Source organism: Aotus nancymaae, unplaced genomic scaffold (genome assembly GCF_030222135.1).
Source record: "Aotus nancymaae isolate 86718 unplaced genomic scaffold, 86718_ANA_hifiasm-v0.15.2.pri h1tg000018l, whole genome shotgun sequence".
Taxonomy (NCBI): Eukaryota; Metazoa; Chordata; class Mammalia; order Primates; family Aotidae; genus Aotus; species Aotus nancymaae.
The window spans coordinates 16414307-16431923 of NW_026988430.1; the positions used below are offsets into that span (position 1 = coordinate 16414307).

The 17617-nt window shown below is 49.3% G+C and overlaps 1 protein-coding gene across 5 annotated transcripts in view; it reads left to right on the forward strand.

Annotated features, from left to right (window-relative positions):
• Positions 1-13428, forward strand: part of GAS7 (growth arrest specific 7) — a 280976-nt gene extending 267548 nt beyond the window's left edge. For all 5 annotated transcript variants that reach the window (XM_012457599.2, XM_012457597.2, XM_012457595.2 and 2 more), the window contains 3 exons: positions 4674-4753; positions 6263-6361; positions 7020-13428. In XM_012457599.2, the coding sequence (XP_012313022.2) occupies positions 4674-4753; positions 6263-6361; positions 7020-7133 (293 nt within the window). In that variant the 3' untranslated portion in view covers positions 7134-13428. The remainder of the gene's footprint in view (positions 1-4673; positions 4754-6262; positions 6362-7019) is intronic.
• The last annotated feature ends 4189 nt before the right edge of the window (positions 13429-17617 follow it).

A 17617-nucleotide genomic window follows, 5' to 3' on the forward strand; every position in this document is an offset into this window, starting at 1 on the left:
AACATTTATTATACAGATCTATAATGCACAATAATAAGTTTCTGCATCCAGAAGTAGAAGCCACAGTATGTTTTTTGGTAGAGGGAAGGGGGACCCAGTAGGGGAAGAGATCTGTTTAACATTATTAAGTTATTTTAAAAAATAAATTATAGGCCAAGAGCAGTGGCTTACACCTGTAATCCCAGCACTTTGAGAGGGTGAAGTGGGAGGATCAGTTGAGCCCAGGAGTTCAAGACCAGCCTGGGCAACATAGTGAGACCCCATCTCTGCAAAAAAATTTGAAAAAATTAACTAGGCATGGTGATACACACCTGTAGTCTCACCTACTCAGGAGGCTACTAAGGTGGAGGATGGCTTAAACCCGGGAGGCTGAGGCTGTAGTGAGCTATCATCACGCCACTGCACTCCAGCCTGGGTGACAGAGAGAGACTCTGCCTCAAAAAAAAATGTATTGCAAAAACAGTATGGATACATGGCAAAATATTTTAATCAGCACACAAGAATAGAAAATGCTATTCACAGAAATAATCATGATCACTTCCTAGTGTTTTAATTTTTAAATATTTAAATTTATATAAATTTATCTTCTGAACTTATTTAATTAATATGTCCCTGAAATAGCTCTTTTTCATCCCTATAAATATTTTTACCCATCCATTCACGCATTGCAAACTTTTTAATGGTTGGCCAGTGTCGAATTGTGTGATTGTACCCAAATTGATTTCATCATTCCCTTAATTGAGGTCTAGGAGTCATAGATTGTTTGAGTGCTTGCCAGCCAGTGGAGCTCTGTACCTGCCTCTTTGTGGATGCCAAGACCAGATCTGCATACAGAGAGAATATAGATGCTGAGTCAAAGGGCATTTATTATTCATCTTGATGGATACTTCCAAAATGCTTTCCAGAGAGAGCACCCGCCAACAGCATCTGTGGGATAATGCCTGTTCTCTAAATGCTGGTCGACATTGTGTGTTATCAAGATTTGAAATCGTTAGTGTCTGGGGAAAAACGATATTTTGTTTTTAATTTGCTTTTCTCCATAAGCTGGGTTGAGCGTGTAAAATATACATATAAATCATTTTGCACTTTCTGTGAACTAACTCATATCCTTTCCCCATTGACCATAGATTATCAATCGGGGAGATGAACCGTTTGCCATTTTAAAAAATTGCTTCCTAGATGGTCATTTGTCTTTTAGTTTTGTTCTTTGTAAATTTTTTTGCTTGTCGATTTTTTTCTTGCTGTTTTTGTGTACAGCAGCATTTCCCATATGAAGTCTAGATTTTGGAGCTGACTTAGATCTTTTATTTTTTTAATCACCTAGAGGTTTTTTTCTTACTTTGTTTGTTTCAGGTGTTTCTTTTTGTTTTTAAAACAGTAAAATATTTAACCCACCAGACATTTGTTTTTCCTTACACTGGTGGTCTAACCATGTTCCACAGGCTTTTATTTCTGGTGTTTTCATTTCTGCTATTTTTCAATATGTTTTGCCGTTTGGGTTTTCATTTAATCTTTAAGCCAAGAATTGGTTCAAAGAAAATCTTTACCTTTTTACAAGCAAGGGTTTTGTTATTGTTGTTTTCTAATCTTGATGTTGTTTTTTACATAGTTTTACTGCTTTGTCATCAGATAATACGGTCTCTCCTTCCTGTAGTTGGGAATTCTTTTGTGATGAAAGTGACAGTCCTTAGACCTAACTCTGTAAAACACCGCCTCTTGAGCACTCACTGTGTGCCAGCCTCCTTGCTTCACAGCATTGTCTCCTTTGATCAGTACAGTCCCCCTGCAGGGAGGTATTTTTATGCTCTTTACAAGTGAGAAGACTGATGGCAGAGAAAATCGGAAACTTCCATGAGGTCCACAGTGGTGCAGTGGCGAAGCCAGAATTCAGCCTCCTCTCATTCCAGAGACTCTGCTTGTCGCTGTTTTGCTGGACAGCCTGTTGCTCAGAAAATGCCACCTGTTCTTTCCTTTCGTTCCTTTCCTCCCTCTTCCTCATGTTTTCCAAGGCTACTAGAAGGAAGGACGTCAGATCCTCAGGGATCATCATCATCATCCTCACCACCATAGCCCATATTATTTGGCTCTCTACGCCCATCTCTACTCTAAGTGCTTTATATATATTGACATATTTATTCCTCATAACAACTTGGTGAAGGTACAATCATCATCCCCATTTGTACTTCATCCCCAGATGAAAAAACAGAGGCATGGGTAGGTTAATTGACTTGTCTACGATTACACAGATAATAAGTAGTTGAGCTAGGGTGACAGCAAAGGCATTCTCATCCCACAGTCCATGATCTTAGCTGATACTATTCGAAAAGATCCAATTTCTTTTTTGTTTGTTTAGGTTTTTTTTTTTTTTTTAATTTTTTGAGAAGGAGTCTCGCTCTGTCACCAGGCTGAAGTGGAATGGTGCAATCTCGGCTCACTGCAACCTCCACCTCCAGGGTTCAAGCGATTCTCCTCCTCAGCCTCCCAAGTAGCTGGGACTACAAGTGTGCACCACCACGCCCAGCTAATTTTTGTACTTTTTTAGTGAAGACAGCATTTCACCATGTTGGCCAGGATGGTCTCGATCTCTTGACCTCATGATCTGCCTGCCACAACCTCCCAAAGTGCTGGAATTACAGGCATGCATCACCGTGTCTGGCCCAGAAACGTCCAATTTCAAGCTCTTGGGCTGCTCTAGAGAGAAGGCACAGCCTCCTTCACCTACTCTGTTTCCCAATGCTGTGGAAGTTCCTGAAGCAGTTTATCAAAATCGGGATTGACACACAGGGCTCAGGGAGTTTCACAGTGTACATACATAGAGCAGCATGCCACTCTCCTCCTCGGCCAGCAGGAGCTCTTGGTGGAAATGCATCTGTAGTCCAATATCCACTTTCTTCTCTCTGGTTCAGTGTCTCTTGCGATCAGGGTCCAGTCACTGGCCTTGAACCCAGAACAAAATGAATAAATTCCTTCGTGTGAGCTCTGTTAGCCAAGGCACAGTGCTTGCCTTTGGTGTGTGACGCAGCTAGTGGCCTGGTTCACACCTAGGCCTTGGGTATGGAGGCATAACCTTCCCTGTTTTTTGTTGTTATTTTTTTTTTTTTGAGACAGAGTTTCGCTCTTGTTACCCAGGCTGGAGTGCAATGGCGTGATCTCGGCTCATGGCAACCTCTGCCTCCTGGATTCAAGCGATTATCCTGCCTCAGCCTCCCCAGTAGCTGGGATTACAGGCATGCACCACCATGCCTGGCTAATTTTTTGTACTTTTAGTAGAGATGGGGTTTCACCATGTTGATCAGGCTGGTTTTGAACTCCTGACCTCGTGATCTGCCCACCTCAGCCTCCCAAAGTCCTGAGATTACAGGTGTGAACCACCACGCCCAGCCGCTTCCCTGTTCTCTTTGACTTTCCTATCAGAGTACCTGTGATCATCGGTGATGATGCTAGAGGAATAATTTGGACTCTCCTCAAACTACGAAATTCCACTCTCGCATTCTGCTTCTAGAATTACTGGAGAAAATCACTTCACTTTGGGATTCACTCATGAGCTTTTTCCATCATGAGCAAAGATCATGATGCCTTCCTCTTGCTGGAGCCCTGTGAATTTGAGGAAGCTACACTGAGACAGAGCTGTGCACGAGAGCTGTGCTTCTCTGCCTGCCATGTGCACATGCATCACCCAAGCTGCTTATAAAAATGCAGTCTCTGATTCAGTAGGTCTCGGATCTGCCCTGGGTTTCTGAATTTCTAGCCAACCCCAGGGGATACAGGTGCCCCTGGCCCACAGATGATTTGTGCAGCAAGGTTCCAAGGTGCTGGGACGCTTAGTCATGTTGGCAATTACGTCGTGGTGCGTTTTCTTTTGAATTACAAAATGTTCCAAACATGCATATGATAACAAAGTAATAGATTAGTCATAAAGATGTAATAGTTATGTTTGGCTCTTTCTGCGATGAAGTAAAATGCAACAGAAGGAACTGATTCCTGCCCACTCACCCTTTCTCCATTTCCCAAGGTGGCCACTCTCCTAAAGTTGGTGTGTGCAGCTCCAGTGCGTGTTTTAGTCTGTGACTACAGATGCATTCTTTTGTGTTTCAGAAGGACATCTTGCGGTGTCTTCATGCACACACACACACACACACACACAATCTGCAAACTTATCTTCCTTAATTATTCTTCATACCAAATTGTGTGACATGTTTAACCAATCTGGATTCCCCAGTGTAAAATAAAACTGCTATCTTTAGAAAGGGAAGCATTTCTTGGGCTCATGAAAGGATCGGGGGTCCTTGGAATACCCTACACACACACACCCCATCCTGAATCCTTACAAAATGTTTGAAACATACATACATATGATAACAGAGTAATAGACTAGTCATAAAGATTTAATAGTTATGTTCACCTCAGATCTTTCTGTGATGAAATAAAATGTAATAGAAGGACTGTCTGGGGTCGGGCTTCAGGTGGACACCTGAGCTAGTTTCTCGTGGGGCTGGGTTGCCTCTTCCTGCCCTGGCTCTGCTTGCTTCTTCCTACTGCCATCCCTTTTCCAACTTTCCAGTGGCCACCATGACCCCAGGGAAGGAGAAGACTTGGCTGTGGGGCACAGGGTGGGGCACGGAGTAATGGCAAGGATGGGATGGATCATGATGGTGACTGTGGTCTTTTTCCAGGAGATGACCTCATGCGCTGTGTGGACCTCTACAACCAGGCCCAGTCCAAGTGGTTTGAAGAGATGGTGACCACCACACTGGTAAGTGGTCATGGATGTGTGGACATGGCGGTGCAGGGGCTGACGCAGAGCAGCCCCTGGTGGTGGTTGGTGAGCACGGGGAGGAAGGGGTGGAGTGACCCTAGATATGGTCATCAAATCTACTTCAGCGTTGGGGTCGAAACCTCAGTCTGAGCTAGCTTATGTGGTTGCAGATCTCTGCCCCAGTGCTTCCTAGCTGTGTGGACATGGGCATGGTTGGGTTGAGTATAGCTACATTCTTCTCAGGCTGTCCCCTGAGAGGTCAGGGTCAACCGAGGACTCTCCCCAACTAAGTGGATGATGACCTTTTTAGAAAAAATAGCCAAGCTATAGAAAGAGAGGAACCCCCCCCCCGCCACACACGCACACGCATGCACACATAGGTCTTCAGTAGGAGATCCTTGCAAGGCGGCTGGATGGCTGAGATTGGAGCTATGCAGGGGGATGGGGGGAGGCCTCTGACCAAGGGTGAACACCAGGTCATAGGGCCGATGATGCTCTCCAGAGAATTTCTTGTAAAAGGGGCAGCATCTCCTTATCGGTCAGCACCTGCCTGAGTGGACAGTGAAATGTGGCTGGTGCTTGGGCCAAGAGACATTATGCCCGGTGCTCATCGGATCAACCCACAGCCTAAAGCCACCCCCTGCCCATCCAGCACAGGACTAACCAGCTGCCTTCCCCAGGTGTCGGCCCACCAGAGCAGATTAGAGGCCTCCACCAGGGACAGTGACCTAGTTTTCCTCCTGGTTAATCTCCTAATTAAACCCCCTGCTTTACTCCCCTTTCTGTTTAATCACCTGGGCAGTGACCTAGTTGTATACGGAATAACAGCCTGATCCCCTAGATCCCAAAGACACAAAACCGTCTAGAAACCAAAAGATAGGCCCCTTCCACTCTTCCCTTTGACAAAGGCTGCTCCTCGTGGAGTCCCGTCCGCCTCCCTGGTCTGACCTCTATTGCGGCCACAGCACTAGGCATGGGCAGAGGAAGGGAGGCTGCTCCGCAGAGGCCCAGGAACAAGGTCCCCGGAATGTGTGGCATGGAGCTCCCACATGTGTCCCCTTGCTGCACCCCATCAGGGCACCACAGCTAGGGCTGCCTGAGTGCAGTGTCATGAGTAACAGCCCAATGGACCCTGGTTTAAATCCTGTCCCTCCCATAATTCCGTGTCACTTTGAGTGAGCTGTGGTATTGTCTCTCTTGGTGTTAGCTCCCTTGCTTGGAGAATGGAGATGATGACAGAAATTATCTCTTAAAATGGTAATGAGGACAATTAAGGAATATACATAAAGCCCTCAGCACTGTGCCTGGCGGAGCAGGCTTTTGAGAAGTAAAACAGCAGCCACGCTGTCATCATCTTCACCTTCACCCTGGACACGGGGCACGCTCTTCATCAGACCCCGGAGAGCCAGATGGGGCAGGATGTCCACAGCCAGTGTGGTCTTGGTGGGAAGACCCCAAAGTAGAGGGGACGTGCTCAGAACTCTGTGGCCTTTGCTTTCTCGGCAGGAGCTAGAGCGGCTGGAGGTGGAGAGGGTGGAGATGATCCGGCAGCATCTGTGCCAGTACACACAGCTGCGGCACGAGACAGACATGTTCAACCAAAGCGTGAGTTTCCAGCCCTGCGGGGCTCCCGGGCAGCACAGGGCCTGCGGAGAGCCGCCTGGCGCTAGGCCATGGCAGGTGAAGTGGCTGCTGCAAGGAATCTGTCCTAAAGGTGGGTGGTGGGCAGATGCTCTGGCCTAGGGATGGCCTCTTGGGCTGGGCCTATCTGGATTGTCCTGGACATCTGTGTGAATCTGCCCCTGGTACGTAAAGTGAACACACGTGAGCTGTTAACCTGAGGAGAAAGAAGCTCATGATAATTCCAGTAGCCGAAGACATTATTAAATTTCTTACAAAATAAAAACAACTTCCAGAAATCTTCAGAATACCTAAAGCCAGAGTTGTCTTTGCCCTGTTCTCTGGTGGTAAATGTGGGGTGAAATGGAGAAAGGGGACGCAGACCTTGAGCCTTTAAGGCCCTCGTGGCCTCTCCTCCAGGCCTGGGGTCTGGCAGTGTGAGAAGCAGGGTCAGGATGTGTTCTGGGCTCCCCGTTCACAGCTCTCTGCATGTTTGTCCCTCAGATGGGCCTCCCCTGGGACCCAGAGCCCTCTAGAGAGGTTGCTCTGAGAGACACGAAGGCGAGGATGGCATGTCTCCGAGGAGACCTCCCCAGCTTGGCCACCATCTCTCACAATGTCGCATCTTCTCTGTCTCTTGCAGACAGTCGAGCCCGTGGATCAGCTGCTTCGAAAAGTGGACCCGGCCAAAGACAGGGAGCTCTGGGTCAGAGAGCACAAGACGGGCAACATCCGCCCTGTGGACATGGAGATCTAGACGGGCCTGTGCAGCTTTAGGGGGTCCTGCCAGGGAGAGGGGCTGGGCTCCCACCATGGGGCCTGTGCTGAGTGGACGCCCCCCTCCCTCTCTCCTGGGCCACTGAGGAGAGAGGAGAGAGCTGGTGATTCCAGAAGGGTGACCCGGACGGCCCAGCTGGGGGCTCTCCCATATTCCCAGGCCCAGAAGACAGACCCACAGCCCTGCCCTTGTTTCTGAGGCTGAAGGCCCCCGACTCCTGTGCTGTGCTTGCCGCTCTGAAACAAACAGGCTGGAACTTTGTGGTCCCTGCTGAGCTTTGTAGGGGTCACCGTCAAATGCTTGTGCCCTGGAAGCCCCAAGGCTCTTCCTCCAGCTGGTGCCCTTGTCTCCAGGGTTTTGGAGAATCAGGGGAGGGACGTCTCTGTCTCTAAGTCAGATGTCAGGATCAGAATCGTGGATAGCAGGTGCCATTCAGCTCCCAGCCGCACCCAGAATCCTTTGCAGCCCTCCTCCTTTATTTTTTTTCCCACTGCATTCTGGGAGCCCACGTCTGGCTTTCTCGGCCACCATTCATCATCAGGGGTTTTAGGAGGAAGGCTTGGCTCCTGTCTTCCCAGACCCACCCTGCCTGGAGAGGTCAGGATGGAACTACCTCATTCGGCACATTAGCCCCAAATTGAGCGCTGAATCATGTCTCCTGTGAGATCAGGCGCCATCTGTAAAGTCTCCTCTGGAAATGCCAATCCACCCTTCCCTCAGCTGCTTCCTCGGGGAAGCCCCTGTCCGCACCCTGTCACCCCTTCCCAGTCTCATTAGAGGAAGCTTTCCAAAGTTCTCAGTTATCAAGACCTCATCCAGCTCGTCCAAAGGCTTCAGGGATGATAGACATGAATCAGCTCGTCTCAGAGGCCAGCAAACTGGGGCCTGTCCACCATGGTGCCCTCTGCACCTTTGGGCTGCCCTGGCCCCCACCCTCCCAGGCTGTCCACCACGGGCTTGTAATGGGGCTGGGTCAGTCCTACATGGGAGACGGGTCAGGCACGTCTCTGCCATCCCCCAGATGGCTGTGTCTTCTTGTGCATGGCAGGGCTGGGACTGCTGTCCCTTGTATGGTTTTCTCTCACTGGTGGGCACTGGACAGGCATCGCAGATGCTCTTGTGGCCACACTAGGTTGCCGCCTTCCAGGCAGTATCCTGCCTCCTTGGCTTCTAGCTCCTTCTGCACATTCCAGAGCCCTGCATCAAGCCCTCCTTTCCCTCTCTCTATCTTCCATTCCCTGAAAGAGTCTGGTCCGAGTGTGACTTAGGAAACTTTCAGTGCTACCATTGGGTCCAGCTCATTATGTCTCCTGTTCTCTGCCACAGCAAACACATTCTCTACCACGTCAGTCTAGAGAGTCAGCCCGAGGGGTCGGGAGAAGCGCGAGCGAGGGCCGAATTCTAGTCGGAAACCCATTCCCTGGAAATCCATCTTTCTTCATCCTTCCCATTGACCACTTTGGGTTTGACCTGCACATCTGCAATGAGGGCAGAATTCAACAAGCACCACACTGGTCTTTCAGACTCACGTGCTGGAAACTGATGACTCATTAATCTTGAATCTTTTGGCCCCTCTGTCATTGAATGAGAATTGCTTTCTTGTAGTTCACATTAGAAAAAATGCCCGATATACTAAAGTAAACCAAACGTTGTCACTTTTCTCTTGTTCTTGAAACACTGCAACCGAAAAGTCCAGCTCAAAGTCCTTCACCAACATGAAGACCACCTGGTAGGATCTGTCCATGGCATGGGGAACCACTCTGTCCAGATCTGGGGTTGGATCATGACACCAGCTACCAATTTTAGAATATTATTTCTTGGTTTCTTTATGAAAAATGGGTGCTAGTGGTAATTGCTTTGTGGCTCAGTAAACTACTTTGTGGATGATTTCCAAATATTCAAAACCAACAGCCTTGTTATTAACACCGATATTTTGAGTACGATACGGCTCATTGACTTTTCCATTTCCATCTGAGGATTCCAGAGTCCTCGGTTCATCCCTGGGATGGAGTGAGCTCTCTTGTGTCTTCCAGGGTAGCTCAAGTTGGCCCATTTTGGGCCAGTCCGTTTTTGGAGGTCACTCTTTCCCCCTCATCTCCTTCTCTTTAACCCCTTTGCGTACTTCCTTCCTTTTTCCCTCTGTTATTCATTCATCAAGCAAGTTAAAGCCATTGTGCTAAGATCTAATCTGAGGACACCATATGGCCCTGTCATCAGGGAAGCCCATGATCTCTCATTTTCAGAGTCCTTACAGGTCAGCAGCCTTGGCATTCACATATAGGTACTCTGCAGAATTTAGGTTTTCAGAGGTATGTCTCTTGTGCTGATTAATATCCAATCATTTATTCAGCGAAGGCTCAAGACAAGCCAGGCATACTGAGAAGTGATGCTGTAGTTGCGTGTAAGAGGGGCGCTCTTCCTCTCTCCTCTGTTCTCCATGTGACGGGGAGAGTATAGTAAGAACATTGTACCCTCCCCACACTTAACCCTCTGGGATTCTTTATTATAATATAAACTGCTGTGAGACAGTTACCTATTGGATGGAAGGTAGACAGCAACAAGCTTAATCACCTGGTCCCCAGACCCTCACAGCTCATATCCAGCTCGAATTTCAGAAATGTCTTTCTTTGCTGTGAATAACTCTTTACAAATGGGCAAGGGAAGCCCAAGGATAGCCAGCGAGGCTGTGAAATGGCCAGTGAATTGAAAGCAGGGCTGGAGTCGACAGTCCAGGCCCCCCACCCCTATGAACAGGGGCCCTTTTCTGGTTGGAATCAAGATTCGGATGCAACTAAGAAGATAAAGAGACTGCACTTTGGAGGGGCAGGCATGCTGTCTGGGTGGTGGTGGTGGTTTTGTTTATGTCTTGGTGCTTAGGTGAGGACTTAGCGGGGTTTATTCAAAGTAGGCGGGTCTGGGCTGTTCAAGAACATCCATATTTCATTTCTGAGAACAAGTCACCCCCTTCTACCTGCCTCCACCCAGGAGACTGATGCACAAGATGTGTTTGTGAAAGCCTGTTTTAAAATGAAGAGAGAAAAAATCCTGAAGCCAAATTGTGTTCAAAGTGAGTTGGTTGCCATGACAACCTCCAGGAAGGGCCACTTGTTACCCTCTCTTCTTTCTAGTGCTTTCCATCAGTAGCAACGCATAGGCCACTTGAGCCATGGGGACCCCTGAGGTTCTGTCAGTGGGAAGCACCCTGGGCCTCCTTTCTACCTCCACTCAGCACCCTGTTGGCCAAGGAGAATTTCTGCAGTGGGGCCGTTGGTCAGGGTTGGTAATCAGCCGGGCACACCGAAAGTGTACCAACGAATTCACCCACCAGGAGTTTGTTCCTCTACCCTTTGTGAAAACCCATCAATTACTAGATTAGTGGATGGATGCATAAAAATCTGGGCTGAGCCAAAGTCCCTTTTGGAAATACAAGCCATAAAATTGGAAGGACATCAGAGACCTTGGCTTGTTTAGGTGATTTTTACTTCCAGCTGAAGGTAGTCTTGGCAAGGAGCATTTAAACAGACGGCTACAGATGCGCTCATTGTGTGGGGTGCAGATCAGCTGCCCGCCCACATCACCTGGACATCATCTCGTCCCCATAATCCTTCCCACCCCTACAAGGCCCATCGCCGTCATCTTTTCCCAGGTTTATTGAGGTATGATTGACATCCAGTACAATCCACCCTTTGGAAATACAGTTCTGTGAATTTTGAAAAATTTCTTGTCTTGTGACCACCAAGAGCAACCTGTTTTTATCACTCCAAAAAATTCCCTCTTCCTACCCTCTTTCCCTGGCAACCCTGATTGGTGATCTGATCCTATAATTTTGCCTTTTCTAGAATGTCATGTAAATGGAGTCACACTGATGTAGCCTTTTGAGTCTGCCGTCTTTCCCTCAGCTTAACGCTTTTGAGTCTCTCATGATGTGTGTGCGCGGCTTGTTCCTTCTCGTTGCCGGGAAGTGTTTCATTGCATGGGTGCACTACCCTGCTTCTTCAGCTTTACACTGAGCCGTTTGCCCTGGAAGTTCTTGGCCCAGGGTCTTCAACTTGTTTGCACGACCACTTCCAGCTCGCTGCTTCCTTCGGCTCCCCCAGGCTCCTCCTCCGCATGCCAGCTGTGCCCACAAGCTGTTCTTAGGGCTCACACTTGCCTTTTTGGCTCATGGTGGGTTTTTGATAGAGCAGAAAGCAGCCAGGGATGGGAGGGGAAGGGATGGATGGGCACTCAGTTGCTGCTCACGTCTGCTGCAACCTGAAGTTAGCATCTCAGCCAGTAGATCCACTCCCTTCTGGGACCCACGCTTCAGTGTCACATGGTCCTTGGCATGTATTGAGCGTTGCAGGCTTTGAAAGATGAACAGAAGCAGTATGGATGAGAGGGCTGGGGCTGTCCCTGGGGCTCATCACGACGCTTTCCTAGAGCTGTTGCTTCCTCTGCAAGCTGAGGGTGTGTGTTCTAGATGAGTGTCTTAGGCCACCAGCGACTGCATGCACCTCCTCCCCTTTTCATTTCCAATGATGTGCCCTGTGCACGTATGTATTCATGCTGTGTCTAGCTCTCATCTGCACAGTTGTGCATAGAATTGCCTCAAGTCCCGGTGAGAGAGCGAGAGGTGCCTTGGCACTTTTCCATTTAGACTCAAATGGAGCTAAAATTAACAGTTTTATGAGCTGTTAAGAATGAGGTAGTTTCTCCTAGGACCCCCAAAGAAAGTGCAAGTAATGACCATTTGGGTCTCATTCACCGGTCTTGGATGGTATGTTCTGAAGTCTGCTCCCCAGAAGGCAGGACAGGTGTGAAGATAGAGTCCTTGTCACAGCTGGAGCGTTTCTCAGCTGGTGGTCACACAGCCTGGCCTGTGCCTGCACCCCACTGGATGGTGGTTCATGGTGGCAGGGACAGGACCACACCCAGCTAAGGCCAGGCCAGGCTGAATGTGACCCCCGAGGTAAACACTCCTCTAAGCTGTCTCTTGTTCATGCCCCCTGCTCAGTGAAAGGTGTGCCCCGAGGCCAGCTGGGTACCTCTCTATGCAAACCAGAGACATTTCTGGATCCAAGCCAGGTGAAGACTGGGGCCGGGAAGCCTGAGCTACCAGGGCCTCAAGGAAGGGAGCCAAGGATGCTCCTGGGACTCTGCTGGGTTGAATTTTACTGGGGAGGATTCTTGTCTGCCCGTCAGGAGTATTTCTGTTGAGGCTTTCCTGGAGGTGAAGAACCAATTCCTATAAAAAGTTTTCAGGAAGTTAAATCCCATCTCTTTTTTATTTTTTATTTTTTCAGCAGGTTAGAGTGAGAATCAGAGGGCAAAAATCAATCTACTTCTCCCACCTTTCTAAATGCTGGGGTATGGCTGTCAGGAGGCTCTGTTGGGAGGTGTCTGGGGGTGGGCTGGGGTTGGGGAGATGGCCTTTGGAGACTGCGTGTGGTGTTCGGGACTGTTTCTTGGGGTTTGAGGGAAACTTCTAGTGGGATTGCAGTGGAATGTAAAGAGGTCAGGGCACATGGGTGCTCTCTTGGGGTGGGGTGACTCGGAGACCTAGAAGGAAAGCCTGCTGTGCAGAGGAAGAGCAAGGACTGGCCCTGCTCTGCTGCCTCCTTTGTCCCATAACCTGAAGTTAAGTCACATCCCCTGTTGGGACCTCTGTGCACTCACCTGTCAAGTGGGGACACTTCCCTTCCAGCATCCCCTGCAGCAGACGGGCTCTTGGGAGTCATGGGTTCCAGGCAGCCGTGTGGGGACAGCCAGGGACAGACATTCAAAGGGATGTCAGCCATCCTTGGTAACAGAAGCCCCAAATTAGCATCCCTTCCCTTCCCTTAGGAAGGAGATGACTGGAGGCATCCCCTTCACAGACACAAGCACATTGGCAAACCCTATGAGAGTGGAATTTTCTAACAAAATAAACTTGCTTGTTTGACCTGTTTTCTGTAACTTTTGCTAAATACTTTATACATTTTTCATGTTAAAGAGCCGCGTCTCCTGCCAGCACTACTCGCCCTGGTATGAATGTGTTCCCTCCACATTGTATATCCTTCCACCCTCTGGCTGCCTAGATTAGTAAATAAAATTGATGTAATATAATTTATAAGAAACACTGTTGAAACCCTGATCCCAGTGGAGGCTGTAGCCCACCCTCCCCTGCCCCGCCCCATTATCGCATTTGTGTGTATTAATGCTGAAGAATTAAATGTTTAAAGAGTTTAAATTTTGAAGGCGTTTGCTATATATAATTGTCTGCATTATTATAAAGAGTTTTCAGGAAGTTAAATCCCATGTCGTTTTTTTCCTTCGACTCTGTGTGTATACTTGAGATGATTAGATTCATCCCATATAAAATAAACTGTCCAGAGGCACTGGGTTCCCCTGGGCGACCCTCTTTCCTGGAGGGTTGCCACGTTCTCCATGTGACCTGTCTCAGCATTCCTCCCAGGCTCTCGAGATTGGTGGTGATTTCACCTCTGATGGCTTAGTGGGAGACAAAGGGCACCTGGACACTGGCGCCGAGATGGATGCTCTGCTCCTGGCCTCAGGCCCCTCCCCCTAGGGACTTCCTGTCTCTGTGAGTTCCAGCCCTCTGCCTCCCTCCTATCTCTGGGGCTACTGGTTGTTTCTTTTCTCATCCCCACCATCCGTTCATTTACATATATATATATATATATATTTTTTTTTTTTTCGAGACAGAGTCTCACTCCATCGCTCAGGCTGGAGTGCAGTGGCACCATCTCGTCTCACTGCAACCTCCACCTCCTGGGTTCAAGCGATTCTTTTGCCTCAGCCTCCTGAGCAGCTGGGATTACAGGCATGCACCACCTTGCCCAGCTAATTTGTGTATTTTTAGTAAAGACAGGATTTCACCATGTTGACCAGGCTGGTCTCGAACTCCTGACCTCAGGTGATCCATCCTCCTCTGCCTCCCAAAGTGCTGGGATTACAGGTGTGAGCCACCTCGCCCGGTCCCATCCATTCATTTATTCATTCAATAATTACTGAGCATCCAGTGTATGCCGGACACTGCTCTAGGTCCTGGGAACACATCAGTGGGAGAAACAGAGTCCTGCTCTCAGGGAGCTTACATTCTAGCAGACAAAAACAATAGACTCAGGAACTATGTTCTGTGGTATGGGTGTGGACAGTGTTAAGTGTTGTGGAAAAGAAAAACGGCAGAGTGAGGGTGAGTACGTTGCGATACTCAATAGGGTCATTGGAGTGGCATCATTGAGATGGTGGCATTTGATCAAAGACAAGGAGACCTGGGAGGGAACCTGGAAGGTCACTGAAAACAAATGTACCAAGCAGAGGAGATACCCTTGAGAAGGTGGCATTTGATCAGAGACAAGGAGACCTGGGAGGGACCCTGGAAAGTCACAGGAGGAAAATGTTCCAAGCAGAGAGGAGATGCCCACATGTCTGTGACCAGCCCAGCCTGGCTAGAGTGGAGAGAGTGAGGAGGGGACAGCAGATGAGGACACTGGGCCACCCTCTTTCCTGGAGGGCTGCCACCTTCTTCATACGACCTGTCTCAGCGTTCCTCCCAGGTTCTCGGGATTGGTGGTGATTTTACCTCTGATGACTTAGCAGAGAGACAGAGGGCACCCACCCCGTTTCATCCCTCCTTGGCACCTGTGAGAAACGGTGGGATGAGGGCCAGTGCTGCCTGTTGCAGGCTTTTGGCTTTGACTGGGGGAAGTGGGCAGCCATCGTGCATGACCTGATTTCGTGGCTATGGGGCTTACTGTGGGGCTGTGAGGGGACAAGAGCAGAAGCAGGAGGAGCTGTTAGGAGGCCGAGGAGGTCGGTGCAAGGGAGGCAGGAAGAACAGTCCGGTTCTGGATGCACCTTGAAGATAGAGTCAAGATGATTTCTTGAGAGACTGGAGTGGGTTGTGACCAAAAGAGGAACACTATGGATGACACCAAGGGCCTCCATCCAAGTCATCAAGAGGACAGATTGTCATTTTCTGCAGTGGGGACAGCTGAGGGAGGAGGGTCTTTCTGCATTCTCTTTCTCCCCTGCCACCTTTTCCATACCCCCTTTTCCCTCTCGATGCAGGCTTCCCTGTAGGTGCTGGCACCAGGCTGGAGGGCAGGAGGGTCACCTTGGCCCTCAGCTCATACCCGGCAAGGTTGAGCAATGGGGAAGGGGTGGTGTCTGGGTCCCAGCTAATGGCCAAGATGAAGCTCCTGCTTGAGGGGACAGGGCCAGCTTCTGGGAAGCATCTTTCAGTCTAGGCAAAGCGAGGACGCGAACTGGGATCATCTGCCTGGAGAGGAAGCCTTCTCAAGAGCAGTCTTTGGGGTTTGGGAGAGTTTATGGCCTCAGCTCAGACTTAACAAATCCACTCACAATACATCATCTCCAACAACTTGTTTGGCTAAGGAGCATAAGCTTTCCCTCTGATAGAAGATGTTTATGCAGGTTTTCAAACAAACCTCTAGGTCATGACCCCTCACTCTCAGCATCAACACAGCTGCCTGCGGTCTCCTGGGGCCCCTCCTGGGCACAGCAACCTGGGGAATGTGGACTGTACCAGGCTGCTTCCGACCTGGGTCCAGCTCCTTCCTCCTGTGCCCGGCTGGCCGGAAAGAACAGCAAAGACTGGCGGCCCCTGGCTGCCTTCTGCCTCACCCGGGGCCTCTTTCATTGCCATGGCAACCCCAGTTCCTCACCTCCTTGTCCTCTAGGCTCAGGCCTCTTGTGGTGTAGACAAAAGAAGCCTCAACAGTGTTGGACAGTGCAGGCCTAGACTCCTACAGTCTTTATTATGCAATGTGAAAATGAAGAGTCAAGGAACGTCTGGGACCCATCCACTCACCCAACCATTCATGTGCCTACAGCTTCTGATGTGAAGTCAAACAAGAAATGGCTGGTGTCACCAGGAAGCGTGCAATTTCACGCCTTACCCTAAAAGGTGAGCTAGCCACCTAAAAGGAACTGGGATCTATCAGTTTGTTCAGGGTCTCAAACAGGGCCGCAGGCTGTGTGTGCCATTTGATTTTGCCTGTCCTGTTTCTCAGACAACAATCTAGCCAGACACGTGTCAGGCCTGGGTTTTCCTTCCTCCTGGCATCCCCATTTAGCAACATGTGACCCCAAACTGGCGATATGCCTTTAGGAGCATCCATGTCTTACCTGTCACACTGGCCTGGCCATCTGCAGGCTTGATGCGGACAGGAGTGTGATCCAGGAAGCACTTCCCTTGGCCTCCCACTTGCAGCTCAGAGCAAAGGGCCGAGGCCTCTGGCCTCACTCTCCTTCCAACCCCAGAGCTGCCTCAGGATTGCAAGGAAGCTCTGGAAGTGAATGCAATTCCAAGGTGTGGCTTGGGCTCGCTTGGTTCATTTGTTTTCAAGATTGGTGACCGTCCTGTTTCTAACTGCTCTTGAGAATAAATGCACACTGCAGGATGAAAGCCTAGGAGAGAAAGGAGTCCTGTTAAGAAATTATATTCTCTCACAACATGATGGGAAAAATTAGAAAGTTCACACACACACACCCCAACATTCAGGTTTCTTGAGAAACTTCTGAAATTGCAGTGAGCAGGGTGGCTGGGAGGGATGAGTCAGCCCCTCAGTGCCTGAACCTCTCATTCCTTCCTGAGTGACATCAGGTGGGCCTGGCAGGTGGCCTTCTCCCAGCAGCAAGGACCTACCTTCCACTGCCACTAGCCTGTTAGGAAGTAGCCAAAAAACCCACATTACACCTTGAGATTCGAGGCAGGTGGATCATCTGAGGTCAGGAGTTCGAGACCAGCCTGACCAATATGGTGAAACCCTGACTCTACCAAAAAAAAAAAAAAAAGAAAAAAAGAAAAAGAAAAAACTTAGCTGAGCGTAGTGGCAGACATCTGTAGTCCCAGTTTCTCCGGGGGCTGAGACAGGAGAATTGTTTGAACCCAGGAGGCAGAGGTTGCAGTGAACCGAGATTGTACCACTGCACTCCAGCCTAAACAATGGAGAGAGACTCCATCTAAAAAAAAATACACTTTAGGCCGGGCGCGGTGGCTCAAGCCTGTAATCCCAGCACTTTGGGAGGCCGAGGCGGGTGGATCATGAGGTCAAGAGATCGAGACCATCCTGGTCAACATTGTGAAACCCCGTCTCTACTAATACAAAAAAATTAGCTGGGCATGGTGGCGCGTGCCTGTAATCCCAGCTACTCAGGAAGCTGAGGTAGGAGAATCGCCTGAACCCAGGAGGCGGAGGTTGCGGTGAGCCGAGATCGTGCCATTGCACTCCAGCCTGGGTAACGAGAGTGAAACTCCGTCTCAAAAAAAAAAAAAAAAATACACTTTACCTGCCTGGAGACTGCAGGGTTTATTCTTCATGATTCTCACCCCAGGGCAAAAAGAGACAACTCTCCATCCACAGTGGCAAGGCTGGAGTTCTGAGTGTGTCCCCACCCCCCCATTCCCTCACCCCCTGCGAAGCATTGCTCTCTGCTAAGCAAAGTGCACACCC